Raw genomic sequence first — 18875 nt, forward strand, 5'->3', positions numbered from 1 at the left:
CTTGCGACGCTGCCAGGCCTGCTCCTGCAGAGGGCATGAACGCATCCAGTGCCCTGTCTGGAAACAGTGGTAGCACACGTCCGCCTGTGCAATACTGCGTGAATAGCGTTGATGTCGTTTCTTTCTTTCTCGTCTCTCCAGTCGCGTGGAGACGTCAGCCCTGGGTCGCGTGGCCTGCCATTGTCCTCCTCTCACCGGCTGATTTACAGGCTGGTTGATAAACCTGCCAGGGTTGACAGGCTGGTTGATATACTTGCCAGCTCTGGCCTGTCGTCCTCCCGTGGCCGGGGCGGTCGACCTGGGTTTAGGCAGGCTGAGCTGAATTATCTGCCCGTCATGTCCAGCCAAGAGTGCCTGGAGGCCACTCAGCTGATCGGTTGTAACTGCCGGGCCAGGCCTGTCTCCTCCGCCGATCCCATGGCTCTCCGCTGGTCCTCCACCGACGTCATCATGGTGGCTGCTGTCGAGTAGAGACGTCAGCTGGGTGTTTGGCTCCTTCTGCCTCACGTTGTTGTCATCAGGAATGGTGTGGGCTTGTAGATCTTCTAATTTCACCATAGATTTTTCAAGTTGTTCCTTCAATAGCGTCACGGCCTTCTGTTGGTCGTCGAGTTGTCGCTGCATCCTGCTCTGTTTTGCTCCCATCTTCTTAAGATTCAAAATGGAGTGTTTGCTGTAATCAGGAATGCATCCGTCCCTTCGTGGTTGCCAAATGTAATGGAAGTTTTCGATGTTACTTAATAAGATCCAGAGATCAAGACGGTGCACACAGCAAACGCATGTTTAGGACTCAATCCATTCTTTATTTGTAGTCGTCATCAGGTTACAGAGAAGCAGCATGCCTGCCTCCCAGGTTTTTCTCATACAAGCGTGTCCTAGATCTTTTATACCCTCTTGCAGAAGTCAACACAACCAGCTGGTCAACCCTCCCAGCACACCCATAATCGGCACTTTAGAAATAGACTAGATTCGTGTGAAATCAGCTGTTGATGGTCAGTCAGTCCCCACATAGGCCCATGAGCAAAAGGGGTTACACTCAGCCTGGGATAAATGTAAATAGGCTGGTGTGACAACAGCTGTTGTCAGGGAGCTAGGCTCCACGGGAATTACCTGCTTGTCAGGGGCCCAACACATCATCCCCCCTGCAGAGTATAGACTGCTACTCAACTTATACTTTGTACATTCAATTAATGTACACCTCTGAGGTGTTTGGGGATGATGGGGAATATAATTATATATAACAACTTTCTTACATTGGAGAATGAATGACGTTTCTGTATAAAGCTCATCTGAAATAATACTTGGCAGAAGCTTTTCCAATCTGGTGGAAGATGTCTTTGCCAAAATCTTGCTATCAGCATTCAACAGGGATATAGGCCTGTAAGATCCACAGTTACTTGAGTAACCTTTTTGATGATTAAGAGAAATAAGAGAAATTGTGTCCCAAGACTCAAGACCCAAAAGAGAAATTTGATGTCTACCCGGAATCATACGAGGATCTCTTAATCCAGTGAGCCTTGAGTCCCAAGACTCAAGGCCCAAAAGAGAAATTTGATGTCTCCGCGGGAGCCTCTGTCTTGACTCAAGACCCAAAAGAGAAATTTGATGTCTACCCGGAATCATACGAGGATGTAAAATGTATAATAAGTGAATCCACTCCACTCCATGAATTCAAGGCTTCATGAGTGTGTAATTGATAGAAAATAAGTATTTTTTGAGTGAACTATTCTTTTAAGTGTCTTGTTCAGGGACACTTTGATACTTTGTTGAGGCTTGGGATTTATGGCCTGCCGAGAGAGTAAGATTCTCACTGGTTAGCAGGGGGGGGGGGGGGGGGGGGGGCACGTGTGTAAGCTGTTGACTGCTTGATTGGCAGACAGCTGTCAATCAGTCTATCAACAGCTGAGAGTTTATGGCTGCCCAGTGAGAATCTTACTCTCTCTACTCTTTTGATACCTAAATAAAATGATGTAGAGTGTACTTGGAAAAACAAGACAGCAGGAAAAAAATTGTGATATGTTTTATTTTATTTTCCAAAAGCGATTATTTTACAATGATCTCAATCATTCAGAAATAATGTTTGTTCATGAGCTGCTCCAGCCGGCTCCATCCACTGCAATGTATTTCACCAAACTTCCGGTGCGAGTTTTGCCACCCTGGGGATATCTAGAGGATGGACGGAATTTACGTCCTTTCCTTTCAGAACGTCCTTGATCGTACCCAGGACATCTACAGTGTAGGGCCGCTGGTTTACCAGGCAGGCCCACTAACCACTCAGCTATGGCACTCTGATAAATATAATAATGGCAAAAAATTAAAGGAAACAAAAGGCAGACTATACTAAGTCAGAGTCAAGCTTTACAAAATGTACTAAAGTACAGTGAATGTCTGAAAACAACATACATGTAAACAGACATAAAACTGCTGTTCTGTGCAGTTAGGGTGAAAAAACACAACCATACTTATTTGATCAGTCAGTCACACTATCCATTCACCTACAGCTGTCTCTATGGACTCAATTGGACAACATTTTGTTGTCAATGACCCCCCAAATTGACATGTATTTGGCAGTGGAAACTTTGGCCATGTGAAAAGATGTAGTGTCAGGGCCCCCCATGAGAACGATTTATATGTGAAACTTAAAAAGAATATGTATATTTATTCCAAATTTGTGAAGATGTTGGGGATACTTTCACACCATGTCAGGGATAGGAATTGAACCTATAACCTTCTGTTTCTCAGATAAATCTCTTAATCCAGTGAGCCACTGAGTCTCACAGTCTCACACTTTTGCTGGACAATATATAGAGGATGAAATGCATAATTTATTAAATAATATAAAGGTAAAATCAAATGCATTGTCAAAAATGAGAGTGTGACGCTTTATTAGCAAGACAGTCTTTTATTATGATATTATTCCTCATTTTGCTGGGAAACCCCTTCACTGTTACAGAGAACTGCCTTGGAATATCTGATAATGGGGCACTCGGTGCCGCGCTATGAGCTTGTAGATCTGCTATTTTTTAATAGCCCAAAAAGTATAAAATAATGGTTAAAGTGGTTACACAGAGGCGTTCCCGGTCTTAATGGGTGAAGCGGCAACGTGCAGTGACATGTGACATGCAGTACGCCTACTGTCAGTACTGAGTACAGTCAGCCACAAACAAGAGCGCCGCGCGGCGAGCAAATGTAGTCTACTAGTCTTCTACACTCCTCTCAGGCTACAGTCCACTTTCAATAATACGCTCTATGCACAGCAGCCATATTATCACTTCCTTCACAGGTGTTACCAATGATACTGTACTAATGAAGGCTCTATTCCATTTGTCTAGCACAGTGTGGTTCTCAACCTGGGGAACGCGGGAAATAATATCATTATTTTGGGGGTCGCGGCCTGAAAAGGTTGAGAACCCCTGGTCTAGCACAGTGGTTTCCACGACCCCCATAACTCTGAGAGTGTACAAATGGAACCATTTGGACCATTACGTGTCTATTTGGTTCCATTTGTACACTCTCAGAGTTACACACCTGTCAGGGGCCATTTGTAGTGACACAATGGTGGAAAAATAAATGTCCAGAGCTCGATGAATGTTAGGGACCAAAAAAAGTCACTACAAAGTACTACCAATCAACTCTAAATTGCCTGAAACGTACTCCTAACAGGTTTTTGGGGGGACGATTTTGGCCTCCACACTTAGTGATTTTTTCGGATTTAACTTTCGTTTCGGTAAAATAAATTTTACCTAAACGAAAATTACCAATCAACTCTAAATTGCCTGAAACGCACTCCTAACAGGTTTTTGGGGGGACGATTTTGGCCTCCACACTTTCGCTTCGGTGGTGAAGTTGTGTAAAAAATAATCTGACTATACTAAGTTGTTATTTGTTTGTTTAAGTCAGGCTACACTCTACTCAGAGTCATAAGTTTACAAAATGTTCTAAAGTACAGTGAACGTCTGTGCGGTTTGTATTCATCACTGAAAATAACGTACATGTAAACTGATATAAAACTGCTGTCATGTGCAGTTGGGGTGAAGAAACACAACCATGTCACTCCTAATAATACCTATTTGATTTGACATCCTGACTTGCTGCTGTAGCTGAGGCTTGAACCTGTTACCTGCGGCTCACTAGTCAGTGACTCTATCCATTCACCTACAGCTGTTTCCTTGGAATCTGTGGTTCTGAAACGTTTTGTTGTCAACCCCCCAAATTGACATGTATTTGGGCAGTGGACCCCAATGTGAAAAGATGTAGTGTCAGGGCCCCCCATGAAAAAGATTTATATTTATGCTGTAACACATTTTTTAAAAGTTATTTGTCTTGTTTGTTGTTCAAGTCAAAGCACCAGGAAGGCTGTACTTGTCAGCCATCTGTTAGCTCAATGGGTTGAGACGCAGTATTCATGATCCAGAGGCCATGAGTTCAAATCCCATTGATGTCTTTCCTATGATTCTTTCCTTTGCAGACTGGCTTCCAGAAGATCAACTGAAAACTACCAGGAAGGCTATATTTGTCATCCAACTGTTAGCTCAATGGGTTGAGACGCAGTATACATGATCCAGAGGCCATGAGTTCAAATCCCATTGATGTCTTTCCTATGATTCTTTCCTTTGCAGACTGGCTTCCAGAAGATCAACTGAAAACTACCAGGAAGGCTGTACTTGTCAGCCATCTGTTAGCTCAATGGGTTGAGACGCAGTATTCATGATCCAGAGGCCATGAGTTCAAATCCCATTGATGTCTTTCCTATGATTCTTTCCTTTGCAGACTGGCTTCCAGAAGATCAACTGAAAACTACCAGGAAGGCTGTACTTGTCAGCCATCTGTTAGCTCAATGGGTTGAGACGCAGTATTCATGATCCAGAGGCCATGAGTTCAAATCCCATTGATGTCTTTCCTATGATTCTTTCCTTTGCAGACTGGCTTCCAGAAGATCAACTGAAAACTACCAGGAAGGCTATATTTGTCATCCAACTGTTAGCTCAATGGGTTGAGACGCAGTATACATGATTCAGAGGCCATGAGTTCAAATCCCATTGATGTCTTTCCTTTGCAGACTGGCTTCCAGAAGATCAACTGAAAACTACCAGGAAGGCTGTACTTGTCAGCCATCTGTTAGCTCAATGGGTTGAGACGCAGTATTCATGATCCAGAGGCCATGAGTTCAAATCCCATTGATGTCTTTCCTATGATTCTTTCCTTTGTAGACTGGCTTCCAGAAGATCAACTGAAAACTACCAGGAAGGCTGTACTTGTCAGCCATCTGTTAGCTCAATGGGTTGAGACGCAGTATACATGATCCAGAGGCCATGAGTTCAAATCCCACTGGTGTCTTTACTGTGATGCTTTCCTTTGCAGACTAACTTCTAGAGAAACAAGTTAAAACCACCAGGAAACCTGTAACTCTCAGCCAACAGCTTAGCTCAACTGGTAGAGCGTCTGTCCAATAACATGACTTGACTTGACTTGAGTGGGTTCGATTCCCACTCAAGTCAAGTCCAGTCATGTTATTGGACTTGACCTGAGTGGGTTCGATTCCCACTCAAGTCAAGTCAAGTCATGTTATTGGACTTGACCTGAGTGGGTTCGATTCCCACTCAAGTCAAGTCAAGTCATGTTATTGGACAGACGCTCTACCAGTCGAACTATGCTGTCGGCTGAGAGTTACAGGTTTCCTGGTGGTTTTAACTTGTTTTCTAGAAGTTAGTCTGCAAAGGGAAGCATCACTAAGGATATCAGTCAATTTATCCGTTGCCCCAAGATACCGGGGACACTTGACTCGAGTGGGAATCGAACCCACTCAAGTCAAGTCAAGTCAAGTCATGTTATTGGACAGACGCTCTACCAGTTGAGCTAAGCTGTTGGCTGAGAGTTACAGGTTTCCTGGTGGTTTTAACTTGTTTTTCTAGAAGTTAGTCTGCAAAGGAAAGCATCACAGTAAAGACACCAGTGGGATTTGAACTCATGGCCTCTGGATCATGTATACTGCGTCTCAACCCATTGAGCTAACAGATGGCTGACAAGTACAGCCTTCCTGGTAGTTTTCAGTTGATCTTCTGGAAGCCAGTCTGCAAAGGAAAGAATCATATGAAAGACATCAATGGGATTTGAACTCATGGCCTCTGGATCATGAATACTGCGTCTCAACCCATTGAGCTAACAGATGGCTGACAAGTACAGCCTTCCTGGTAGTTTTCAGTTGATCTTCTGGAAGCCAGTCTGCAAAGGAAAGAATCATAGGAAAGACATCAATGGGATTTGAACTCATGGCCTCTGGATCATGTATACTGCGTCTCAACCCATTGAGCTAACAGTTGGATGACAAATATAGCCTTCCTGGTAGTTTTCAGTTGATCTTCTGTAAGCCAGTCTGCAAAGGAAAGAATCATAGGAAAGACATCAATGGGATTTGAACTCATGGCCTCTGAATCATATATACTGCGTCTCAACCCGTTGAGCTAACAGTTGGATGACAAATATAGCCTTCCTGGTAGTTTTCAGTTGATCTTCTGGAAGCCAGTCTGCAAAGGAAAGAATCATAGGAAAGACATCAATGGGATTTGAACTCATGGCCTCTGGATCATGAATACTGCGTCTCAACCCATTGAGCTAACAGATGGCTGACAAGTACAGCCTTCCTGGTAGTTTTCAGTTGATCTTCTGGAAGCCAGTCTGCAAAGGAAAGAATCATAGGAAAGACATCAATGGGATTTGAACTCATGGCCTCTGGATCATGTATACTGCGTCTCAACCCATTGAGCTAACAGTTGGATGACAAATATAGCCTTCCTGGTAGTTTTCAGTTGATCTTCTGGAAGCCAGTCTGCAAAGGAAAGAATCATAGGAAAGACATCAATGGGATTTGAACTCATGGCCTCTGGATCATGAATACTGCGTCTCAACCCATTGAGCTAACAGTTGGCTGACAAGTACAGCCTTCCTGGTGCTTTGACTTGAACAACAAACAAGACAAATAACTTTAAAAAAAATGTGTTACAGCACAAATATAAATCTTTTTCATGGGGGGCCCTGACACTACATCTTTTCACATTGGGGTCCACTGCCCAAATACATGTCAATTTGGGGGGTTGACAACAAAACGTTTCAGAACCACAGATTCCAAGGAAACAGCTGTAGGTGAATGGATAGAGTCACTGACTAGTGAGTCGCAGGTAACAGGTTCAAGCCTCAGCTACAGCAGCAAGTCAGGATGTCAAATCAAATAGGTATTATTAGGAGTGAAATGGTTATGTTTCTTCACCCCAACTGCACATGACATCAGTTTACATGTACATTATTTTCAGTGATGAAGACAAACCGCACAGACGTTCACTGTACTTTAGTACATTTTGTAAACTTATGACTCTGAGTAGAGTATAGCCTGACTTAAACAAACAAATAACAACTTAATACTAAGTTACTAAGTAAGTCAGAATATTTTTTACACAACTTACATTTTGTAATCAAACTACCGAAATGAAAGTTGGTCACCACCGAAACGAAAGTTAAATCCGAAAAAATCACTAAGTGTGGAGGCCAAAATCGTCCCCCCAAAAACCTGTTAGGAGTACGTTTCAGGCAATTTACAGTTGATTGGTAGTACTTTGTAGTGACTTTGTTTGGTCCCTAACATTCATCGAGCTCTGGACTTAGTAAATTTATTTTTTCACCATTGTGTCACTACCGAAACGAAAGTTTGTCACTACCGAAACGAAAGTTAAATCCGAAAAAATCACTAAGTGTGGAGGCCAAAATACTCCCCCCAAAAACCTGGTAGGAGTACGTTTCAGGCAATTTAGAGTTGATTGGTTATTTTCGTTTCGGTAAAATTTATTTTACAGAAACCAAAGTTAAATCCGAAAAAATCATTAAGTGTGGAAGCCAAAATCGTCCCCCCAAAAAACTGTTAGGAGTACGTTTCAGGCAATTTAGAGTCGATTGGTAATTTTCGTTTCGGTAAAATTTATTTCACCGAAACGGTTTTAACTTGTTTTTCTATATACTTACTAATACTAATATATAACTAACTAACATACTTACTAATATATAACTAACTAATATACTTACTAATACTAATATATAACTAACTAATATACTTACTAATATATAACTAACTAATACTAATATATAACTAACTAATATACTTACTAATACTAATATATAACTAACTACTATCGCATAACTAATATACTTACTAATACTAATATATAACTAACTAATATGCTTACTAATAGTGTCTATATTATAGATTATAGTGTTAGTGTGTCAATATTATAGTGTTAGTGTCACTATATTATAGTGTCTCTATATTATAGTGTTAGTGTCACTATAATATAGTGTCTATATTATATATAGTGTCAGTGTCTATATTATAGTAACCTCGCATCACCAGTCTTTCCACCTCGGAGGAAAGCCTGGTATTCGTTACTGAAGGCCCATATGATCCGGTCTAGACCACGCCTACTGAAAAAAAAAAAAAAAAGCATCCTCTTTCCGGTTTTGTCGCGATCCGGTTTTGCGGTGCCGCTTTGTTTTGGTTCCCCAATCCCTATTTAAATGGAATAGAATTTCCCCGTGGGATAATATGGATAATACAGACGCTAAATAGTCTCTGGAAAGTACACTCACATTTATATTTAAAAAATAAGCTAAACTACGCCGTATCAAGGATTTTGGGGACGGACCTATTTTGGGGTGAGACGTCTTTCCGGTTTGTCGCGATCCGGTCGCTTTTCTTTTTTTTTCCGACCGGATCATATACCCGAAAAGGAATGCTGCCCAGGCTAATATTATAGTGTCTCTCTAGCACTGCCCCTTCCCCTCTAGCTCCACCCCTTCCTCTCTCTAGCTCCACCCCTTCCCCTCTGGCTCCGCCCTTTCCCCCTCTAGCTCTGCCTCTCTAGCTCTGCCCCTTCCTCTCTCTAGCTCCACCCCTTCCTCTCTGGCTCCACCCCTTCCTCTCTAGCTCCACCCCTTCCTCTCTAGCTCCGCCCCTCCCTCAATCTTTCTGTAATATTTCAGCTGCCCGTTTATATTTGTTCTATAACCCCTCCGCTTTATTGTCTGGAAACCACGGGGGGAAGAAGCCCCCGCGCCCACTCCCTGCACCCTCTCTTGAGTGAGTAACCTATCTGACCGACACAGGTTCTCTAGCCATTAGCCCTATTGTGTGGGACCGCGCCAACTAGTCCTAGCCACGCTAGTACTTGTGACCCTGACTTAGTCCACTGCGCCATCAGTAGCCCTGAAATTCAATGCTTTCTGTGTTGATTTTAAGGGTTTCTGGGTGTGTGGGTTCAAGCGTCACTCACTCCTTACCCTGAACCTAAGAAGAATCAAACTCATAACCAGTATCATGGTCAGTATCATGTCAATATCATGACAGTATTATGGTCAGTTTAATGTCAGTATCATGGTCAGTATCATGTCAATATCATGACAGTATTATGGTCAGTTTAATGTCAGTATCATGGTCAGTTTAATGTCAGTATCATGGCCAGTTTAATGTCAGTATTATGGTCAGTATCATGTCAATATAATGTCAGTATCATATACGTATCATGGTTAGTATCGTGTCAGTATCATGGTCAGTTTAATGTCAGTATCATGGCCAGTATCATGGTCAGTTTAATGTCAGTATCATGGCCAGTATCATGGCCAGTATCATGGTTAATTATGGTCGGTATCATGGTCAGTATCATGCTGACCATGATACTGACCATGGTAATGACCATGAAACAGACCATGATACTGATACTGACCATGATACTGACCATGATACCGACCATGGTACTGACCATGATACTGATACTGATACTGACCATGATACTGATACTGACCATGGTACTGACTATGATACTGATACTGACCATGATACTGACCATGGTACTGACCATGATACTGATACTGACCATGATACTGACCATGATACTGATACTGACCATGATACTGACCATGATACTGATACTGACCATGATACTGACCATGGTACTGACTATGATACTGATACTGACCATGATACTGATAATGATTATTATGATGTAACACTTTACTTTTCTCAACAATATGAGACATTATTACATTATGAACTTTTATTACATTATAAGCGGCCACGTGAGATTTATAATGTAACACATTATTACATTATTACATTATAGAAAAATCTGTTGTTACGTTATGCGCTAATTATTTTATTACATTATGAGTTTTTATTACATTTAAATTATTACATTATGAACCATTATTACATTATGAGCCGTTATTACATTATGAGTTGCTACAGACCTGTACATAAGCTGTGCTTGCTGCAAGAAACCGCGTGACCACATGAGAAGACAAAGACTGATAAATCCACACTGTCTTATCTGTCTGTCCATCTACAGGATCTATCTGTAGCCTGAACTATCCATTTAATATACATACGGGAAGACAAGTGGCTGGAAACAAATAGCACCAATTCTTTATATCAACGTCAAATGAACACACTGTGTAAATTCAGCAGGTTTTTAATGTTGCAAAGCTTGTTACATATGTAAAGCTTTCTTTTTAAAGGCACTTGATATACTATACTTTTAAATATAAAAAGAAAAATACAAATCTGTATCATAATCCTCTTGTATCACAAGCAGGTGCTTATGAGAACATGGAGAAAGCCAAAAATATCAGTCATTAAAAAAATCTGACAGATGGGGTTGACATCCAAAAAGCATCTTCTCCCCCTCAGTGTTCAGCTCCAACATATAGTGATGTTACACCGTCATCTAGTTTTGAACATCCATGATCCATGGCAAAAAAAACGCACAGGCACACCTTAACCCATTAAGACCTGGAACTGTGTCATTTTTAGATTTGAGCTAAAAAGCATTATTTTACACTTTGGGCTATTCAAAAATAGCAGATATACAAGCTCATAGCGCGGCACCGAGTGCCGCGCTACGAGCTTGTAGATCTGCTATTTTTGAGAAATCGTGAAAATGTGTGCAAATCTTTGAATACTTATATTTTTAAAGCAAACATTTTTAACTCAAATCTTTGCTTCTGGGGGGTCCCTGGAACAACATATTTTGATGGGGGTCCGCGGCCAAATACATATCATTTTGGGGGTCCTTGACATGAAAAAGATTGAGCACCACTGATATAGAAACATAGAAAACTGTTGATATTTAGGAGACATGTACTGTAGAATCGGCTTCAGGTCTCAATGGGTTAAAACCAACGCATAAATGTACTTGCATAGATCACCTTTCACAATTCCATGGTAAACAAATAGTTTATTTTTTTTTAACAGTGTTTGTCCATTATGTGCCCCATCCCCCGTCGTATGTATGCAAGTACGTGTACGTATGAATGTATGCTCCCCCACATTTTGCCCAAATATGGAGTTTTTGCCCGGATAGCGCTAAATATGGAGTTCCGAAAAGCTCCAGACTGGCCTTCAGCTCCAGGTGCTGACGTTGCACAGGGAAGCCGGGCTGTTATTGGACTCTGTTGATTTAACAATACATTTGAACCACTTTAACCTTTTTTTTAAATTGACCAATTTACACTTTTTTTCCGTTTAGCCAAAGTGAACATTTTGGAATTATCGTGAACATTTTTAATAACACAAATGTCATGGGGGGGAGGGTCGCTGGCACAAAATCTTTTCAAATAAAATTCTGTGGTTTAAATACAAATCAATTTGGGCGGTCCTTGACCCGAAAACGTTTGAGAACCACTGTTCCGATTTCTATCATCAACATGCATGGTGGACCTTTAAAAAACATTAAAACCGGGAAAGAAATCGGTGTCATTTCAGATTTTAGCATTGGCTATTCAAAAATAGCAGATATACAAGCTCACGGTGCGTCACCGGGAGCTTGTACATCTGCTTGTACATCTGCTTGTACATCTGAAACTTTTTAGAAAAATCTGTGTTGAAAGGAATTTGTAGAATCGGCCTCCGGTCTTAAACTCAACCGATAAGTCACTCACACATTGACTGATGTTTGCAGGACAGCCTTTCTACTTGACTAGTTTCTTATTACCAACTGCAGAAACAAGTAACAAGCGTGTCAGGGCGGTGGATCGTCACAGTAATAATTCTTAACAATTACCAGACTAAATGACTTGCTGAAGTTAAAGGGTAATTACTGCAAAGTGAACGAGAATGAGGAGCAGACGTTGACATTTTGACCGTACAAACAAATAAGACCCCAAAAACCCAGCAGAGCTTAAGTGACATTTTCAACGCTCAATAGCGTCGCAATAAACACACAGTTAAGAGGAAATGACTTAAACAACCCAACAAGCCACAACAGGAAATAAATTACATTTCGATGTTGTCGGGCAGAAACCTCTCATCTCTAGGTTTGAACTTTTTGTGTTTTTTCGTAAATTAATGCCCTACTTGATCATTCTACAACGTCACACAACAGAGACGATTTCTTTAAGTGATGACTTTGAAATGACTCGTCGACCATGGCTTCCATTTCAAAACACTGTGGTTGGCGGTAATCAGTGGTGGGATAGTAAATACTAAGTACATTTTTCCTTTTAATACCAATGCATTGCAGTGTTGAAATTTAGAACATTTAAAAAGAAAGTAAAAAATAAACCAAATCAGAAATGTTCTAAAATATAGTGAAAAATAACAGTGAAAACAGTAGATCTACAAGCTGACAACACGTTGCACCGTACAGTACTCGTGACACACTGTGAGCTTGTAGATCTGCTATTTTGTACGATATTTAAAAAGTAAGGCATCAGTGGTTAAATTCATCATACAGTTTAGCAAATTTGGGTCCTAAGAGTCTCTCCCTAGCAATGTAGTGGAGTCAAAAGTACAATATTTGCATTTTGAAATGTAGCTTGTAGAAAGTCACGAGTTCAAAAAAAGAAAGAAAAAAAAAACTCCAGAAATGTACTCAATCAAGTACAGTACTCGAGTAAATGTACTTAAATGGTTGGTGACAACGCGGTCTGTGTCCTAACAGCAGGTTTGGACTGGCAACAAGTCTTGCATGTGAACAAACCACAGCCCAGGCAAAGGAATAAGATGTGTATGGTTTTGGAGAGGAGAGGAGAGGAGAGGAGAGGAAGATTGACACTGGCATGCCAGAGGAGAGTCAAGAGTTGGAATAAAAAAAAGGGGTTCCTCTCTTCTATAGGCGATCTCTTGGTCTCTCTCCCTACTCCCTCAGACGGGAGCGAAGGCGTGGCCTTTACACAGGGGCTTATCCTTCTTGGAATAGAACGTCTTTCCCTCCAGGTTGATCTGGCAGAGCTGCGGGGATGAAAGAGAAGAGAGAGGCACAGAGGAGAGAGAGAGAGGTTACGCTCGCTCAGATCTCGCGGGCGCAAGGTGTGGAAGGTTACGGGCGAAACAGCTGCTGCACATTGTTTATTATTCCGACTTTATTGATACTTCCCACTACTGTCCTCCATGGACGGAAGGAAAAAAAATAAAAGAAAAAAATAAACAGAGAGAAAAGAGAGCCTGCGGGTGACAGCTTGACAGGAGCAGACAAACTAGAGTGACAGAGAGGGAGAGAGAGAGAGAGAGAGAGAGAGAAAGGAGCAACAGAGAGAGAAAGAAGACAGGACGGGAGAGAGAAAGAAAGAGAACAAGAGGAGAGACAGAGGAGCGAGTGAGAGAGAGAGAGAAAAAAAAGCCTCATTTATACCTCGCCGTACAGCGCCGAAAATAGCAGACCTAACTGTACCAGCTCGCGACGCGCCATGCTGCCGCGCCGCCATCGTATGACAGAGCATAAATTAAGCGCAAATTGGCGCGAGAGAGAGAGAGAGAGAGCGAGAGAGGAGCTCTCTTCCAGGGTGAGAGGCGGGTCTTTGTGACGGTGACACCGTAGTAGTGGGACAGGGACGGAGAGACAGCCCCCCCCCCCACCCCACCCCCCCCACGGGGAGAGGTGTGAATCAGAATGACTTACGGCGCAGACGAAGCACGTGTCATGCCAGCTGTAGCCTAAGGCCTCCAAGAAGCGGTCCCCAGCGTCGATCTTAAAGTCACAGCCGTGGCACTTGGTACCAAACATCTTTTCATAGTCTGGAGAGAGAGAGAGACAGAGAGAGAGAGAGAGAGAGAGAGAGAGAGAGACACAGACAGACAGACAGACAGACAGACAGACAGACAGACAGACAGACAGACAGACAGACAGACAGACAGAGAGATCAAAGCACTGTACTTACAGCAAGTACAATTTTTAGATACTTTTACTTCTTTAAAATGTTTTCTAAATCCTAACAGTTTTTTCAAAAATAGCAGATCTACAAGCTCATAGCGCGGCACCGAGTGCCGCGCTATGAGCTTGTATATCTGCTATTTTTGAATAGCCAAAGAAATCTAAAGTGACACAGATGCGTTATTTCCCCGTTTTCCTCGTTATTATTATTTCCATTTCCATAAATATCCAGTCAAATATAGATTATTTTCGTTTTACTCCAGTACAATTATCTGACAGCTTTAATAGTTACTAGTTACTTTATTTGCAGATTTGGATTATTAATACAAAACAGACATTAACCACTTCAGATCTATTTTATACCGTGTCTATTCAAAAACAGCCGATCTACAAGCTTGTAAATCTGCTACTTTTGAAAATGTTTGACGCATTTTGACCTTCACTTTGGTTCTGTAAGCAATTATTGACACCACAACGCTTGTACTTTTACTCAAGTAAATATTTTGAATACAGGCATTTTATTTGTAATTTTTTGATTGTGGTATTACTACTTTTACTTAGGTTTAAAAAAAAGAAAAAAGTAGATTATACAGTAGAAAAGGACCAGTGTGTGTGTGTGTGTGTGTGTGTGTGTGTGTGTGTGTGTGTGTGTGAGGGGGTAATGAAGACGCAGGAAGAAAAAGGAGGCTCACATAAGCTCCAGCAAAACGTCGGTGTGTCGGTGCAACAGACTCTCATCAATGGTGAAGAGAAAAGGGAATTACTTCAGCACTGCTCCCCGAGCGGAGAGGAGGACGGATTAGGATAAGGGGAAATTGCTCTAGATACTTAACTGGATTGTGCCAGTTTTTTTCATTACACAGACTTGTGTCGGGGGGGGGGGTGGGGAGGGCGGGTCAAGCTATAACGCTGATACTCGAGAGCGGAGAGGGAGAGAGAGATGCTGAGACAGCACAATGTTTATCAACACTCCAGGCTTTATATTCGCAGAGGAGAGGAGAGGAGAAGTGCTCAGGTTTTCTGGCTTAGCCTCTGATAAAAGCAGCAATCCACTTGTGAGCCGCGGCGGTGAGGGAGAGGCACGCCACGCTGTTAAATCATTTACAGCCCACAGGGGGCGTATACCGTCAGCTGGGGCAAAAAAAAGAATACAGCATTAATTCTCAACTTTTTTTTTATTTCAAGGACCGACTCCTAGTTTGATATGCATTAAGCCCCGGATGCTCATTCGGTACCATGTTTTTAATCTCTAGCACCCTAATCTGCACTGTAAAATCCTTAGTAACTCTGAGAGTGCACTGCCATCCCATTTCAAACTGGCAAAGTTTTCAAATAATTGTAGTGGAGTAAAAGTACAATATTGGCCTCTGAGATGTAGTGGAGTGGAAGTAAAAGTATTGGAAATTAGAAATGCTCAAGTAAAGTACAAATATTTCAAAATGTTACTAAGTACAGTACTTGAGTAAATGTACTTAGTTACTTTCCACCACTGCTCACCAGACAAGCAACTAATGTCTGTTTTCGACTACGAAGGCTTAACCCAGAACCTTCCATAACCTGGAACTTTCCAGGTTTGTCTTGTTTCCATTATAATCAGATCCACCCCTGAAGGGGGAGGTACGTTATTAACCCATTAAGACCTGGAACGCATCTGTGTCATTTTTGGGGCGGTGTAGCCGCCCCCTATAAGTGGGTTTTGGACACCGACCAAAACATTTATGTACCCCCTAACCCTTCCATTGTTAATGCAAATCGATACTTTTTTCATATCAGCCAATCACATTACAGCTAGTGTCATCACCACTAAGTGTAATGTGATTGGCTGACTTTGCAAATTCAGGACTGTGATTGGCTAGCGAAACACATGACACATGTGCAGCCCTATGAATAGCAGTAAGGACTTTAAAAAAAGTAATTTATCCTTTTTTTTAAAGTGAGTCATGTCGTGATGACCACACACCACCTACTTGGGTGTCACAACAGTGACATAGTGCTCCAATTTCACATCCTGTGATTGGCTAATCTAAAACCATTTTGATGTGAGAGTAGTATATTTAACTGAGATGTTGTGTATTTCATGAGATCAGTGAAAAAGAATCGCAAAATCACTATGGTTAAAATGAGGAAAGTAAAAACCGAAACAAAGACAATGGCAAGTCTTTGGCCTTGTGAGACCCAAGTGTATATCACAAGAGCTTAAACACAGAATTGTGACAAAGCACAGATCTGGTCAAGGTTCCAGAGAAATTTCAGCTGAATTTAAGATTTCTAAAAATACAGTGGCCTATATAATCCAACAATGGAAGAGACGAAGCTTCGTGGGAGACGTAAAGAAGAATCCAAAAATTGCTTTAGCTGAAATGTGAATAGCAGTATGGACTTAAAAAAAAGTCATTTATACTTTTTTTTAAGTGAGTCATGTTGTGATGACCACACACCGCCCACTTCACACTGGGTGTGATTTTTTAATACACTTTGGCTATTCAAAAATAGCAGATATACAAGCTCATAGCGCGGCACCGAGTGCCGCGCTATGAGCTTGTAGATCTGCTATTTTTTTTTTATTCGCGAAAACTTGTGCAAATCTTTTTATATATGTATTTTTAAAGCGAACATTTGTAACTCAAATCTTTGCTTCCGGGGGTCCCTGGAACACAATATTTTGAGATGGGGGTCCGTGGCCAAATACATATAATTTTGGGGGTCCTTAACATGAAAAAGTTTGAGAACCACTGACAGCAACATGCATTATAGGCCTGATTTAGGAAAATAAGGAATGGTGGCATGTTGTCTATTGCACCTCTAACATGCACCGGAGCCAACTGAATATATCAAGACACATAGAGGAGGAACCGTGGTGCTCAAACCTTTTCATGTCAAGGGCCCCAAAATTATATGTATTTGGCCGTCCCCCCCCCCCCCCATCTCAAAATATGTCGTTCCAGCTTGTTATGCAATGAAAAATATATATTCAAAGATTTGCACACATTGTCAAGATTTTTTTTAAATCAATATTTCTTTTGAAATATCGTGAGCATTTGTGAAAACTTTGCCCAAATGTACACAATATTTCAAAAAATCACACCCAGTGTGAAGTGGGCGGTGTGGTCACAGTGGTGATCACAGTGATGGAAGTGATTCACTTTTTAAAAGTATTTTTATAAGTCCATACTGCTATAGGGCGTGTGTCATGTGTTTCGCTAGCCAATCACAGTCCTGAATTTGCAAAGTCAGCCAATCACATTACAGCTAGCGGTGATGACACTAGCTGTAATGTGATTGGCTGACTTTGCAAAAGTATAGATTTGCATTGACTGTGGAAGGGTTAGCGTTGTAGACTGCGTTGTAGACTATTGGCCAATCACGGTGCAGGATTGGTCAGTGTCCAAACCTCACTTATAGGGGGCGGTTACACCGCCCCAAAAATAGCAGATCTACAATCTCATGAGCTATATGAGCTTGTATATCTGCTATCTTTGAATAGCAAAAGTCTTTTTTTAACCCATTAAAACCAGGAAAGAATTATTTGTAGTTCAGGTTCAAGAGAGAGTGTGTGTGTATGTGTGTGAGGGTGGTGTGGTGTGTGGTGTGTGGTGTGTGTGTGTGTGTGTGTGTGTGTGTCATCTTCCTTGATGACACGCAGAGCGCCACGCTCACCTCTCTCGCAGTAGGGCTCGCCCTCCTCCATGTAAAAAGCTTCGTTCCTGATGGCAGTCTTACAGGCGGAACACTTGAAACACTGAACATGGTAGGTCATCTTGAGGGCGTGCATGATCTCCTGCAAGGGGGAGGAAAGGGTGTGAATTGCTTAATTTACAGGAACAGAGACCCTGCATGCAGCCACAGGGGTCTTAATCAAACGTATGCTCGCCTTACGTCTGCTGAGATTTGAAGTGATTTTAAGTCTTGCACAAATGTACAAAGTCAGAGTGAAATCACGGTCTTAACTCAGTGGGTACGCGCCCTTGACACGACACTTGTTCAGTCACAAACTCAGTCAGAGCCGTCTCGTCTGCACTGATTATTTATCTGAAGTCTTTAGTCCCGGTTCAAAGGTTTGTGATGATCGATGCGGTCAACAGCCAGTATGTGTTATGAAAAAAAATCACACCCTGTGTGAAGGAAGCGGTGCCTTTGGGGCGGGGCCTCCTGGTGGCGCTATAATAGGGCGGGGCGGGGCTTCAGCAATTAATGCTCGTCCCTATTGGTGGTGTAAGTCCACATACCAAATTTGGACTTGGTGGCATGCTGCAAACTGGAGTTATAGCTGTTTAAAGCCAGTGGCCTCCTGGTGGCGCTATAATAGGGCGGGGCGGGGCTTCAGCAGTCAATGCTCGTCCCTATTGGTGGTCTAAGTCCACATACCAAATTTGGACTTGCTGGCATGCTGCGAACTGGAGTTATAGCTGTTTAAAGCCCGTGCTGAAACGGACGACGGACACAACATAAGCTGGGGGTCCCTGGACCCCTCTTTGATAGCCAGTGGCACGTGTGGGCAATGAGGGGAGAGTTGGCGTAGGCAATCTCCAAGTCTGTGTGTGTGTGTGTGTGTGTGTGTTAGAGTCCGACCGATAGGGATTTTTGTGACCGATACCGATAACCGATTTTAGAGAGGTTTGGATTATATCGGTCACCGATAACCGATATGCAACAACCGATATTGTGAATTTTAGCTGGAATGAAAATAGG

The 18875-nt window shown here is 42.0% G+C and overlaps 1 protein-coding gene across 2 annotated transcripts in view; it reads right to left on the reverse strand.

Moving 5' to 3' along the window:
- Positions 1 to 11582: 11582 nt before the first annotated feature.
- The window catches only part of pdlim7 (PDZ and LIM domain 7), a 74290-nt gene continuing 66997 nt past the window's right edge, over positions 11583 to 18875 (reverse strand). For both annotated transcript variants that reach the window (XM_084085648.1, XM_084085649.1), the window contains 3 exons: positions 17844 to 17964; positions 13935 to 14050; positions 11583 to 13267 (listed from right to left, as the gene is read on the reverse strand). In XM_084085648.1, coding sequence (XP_083941774.1) covers positions 13181 to 13267; positions 13935 to 14050; positions 17844 to 17964 — 324 coding nt within the window. In that variant the 3' untranslated portion in view covers positions 11583 to 13180. The remainder of the gene's footprint in view (positions 13268 to 13934; positions 14051 to 17843; positions 17965 to 18875) is intronic.

The sequence above is a fragment of the Gymnoscopelus microlampas genome (genome assembly GCF_963454915.1).
Source record: "Gymnoscopelus microlampas genome assembly, chromosome: 18".
NCBI lineage: Eukaryota > Metazoa > Chordata > Actinopteri > Myctophiformes > Myctophidae > Gymnoscopelus > Gymnoscopelus microlampas.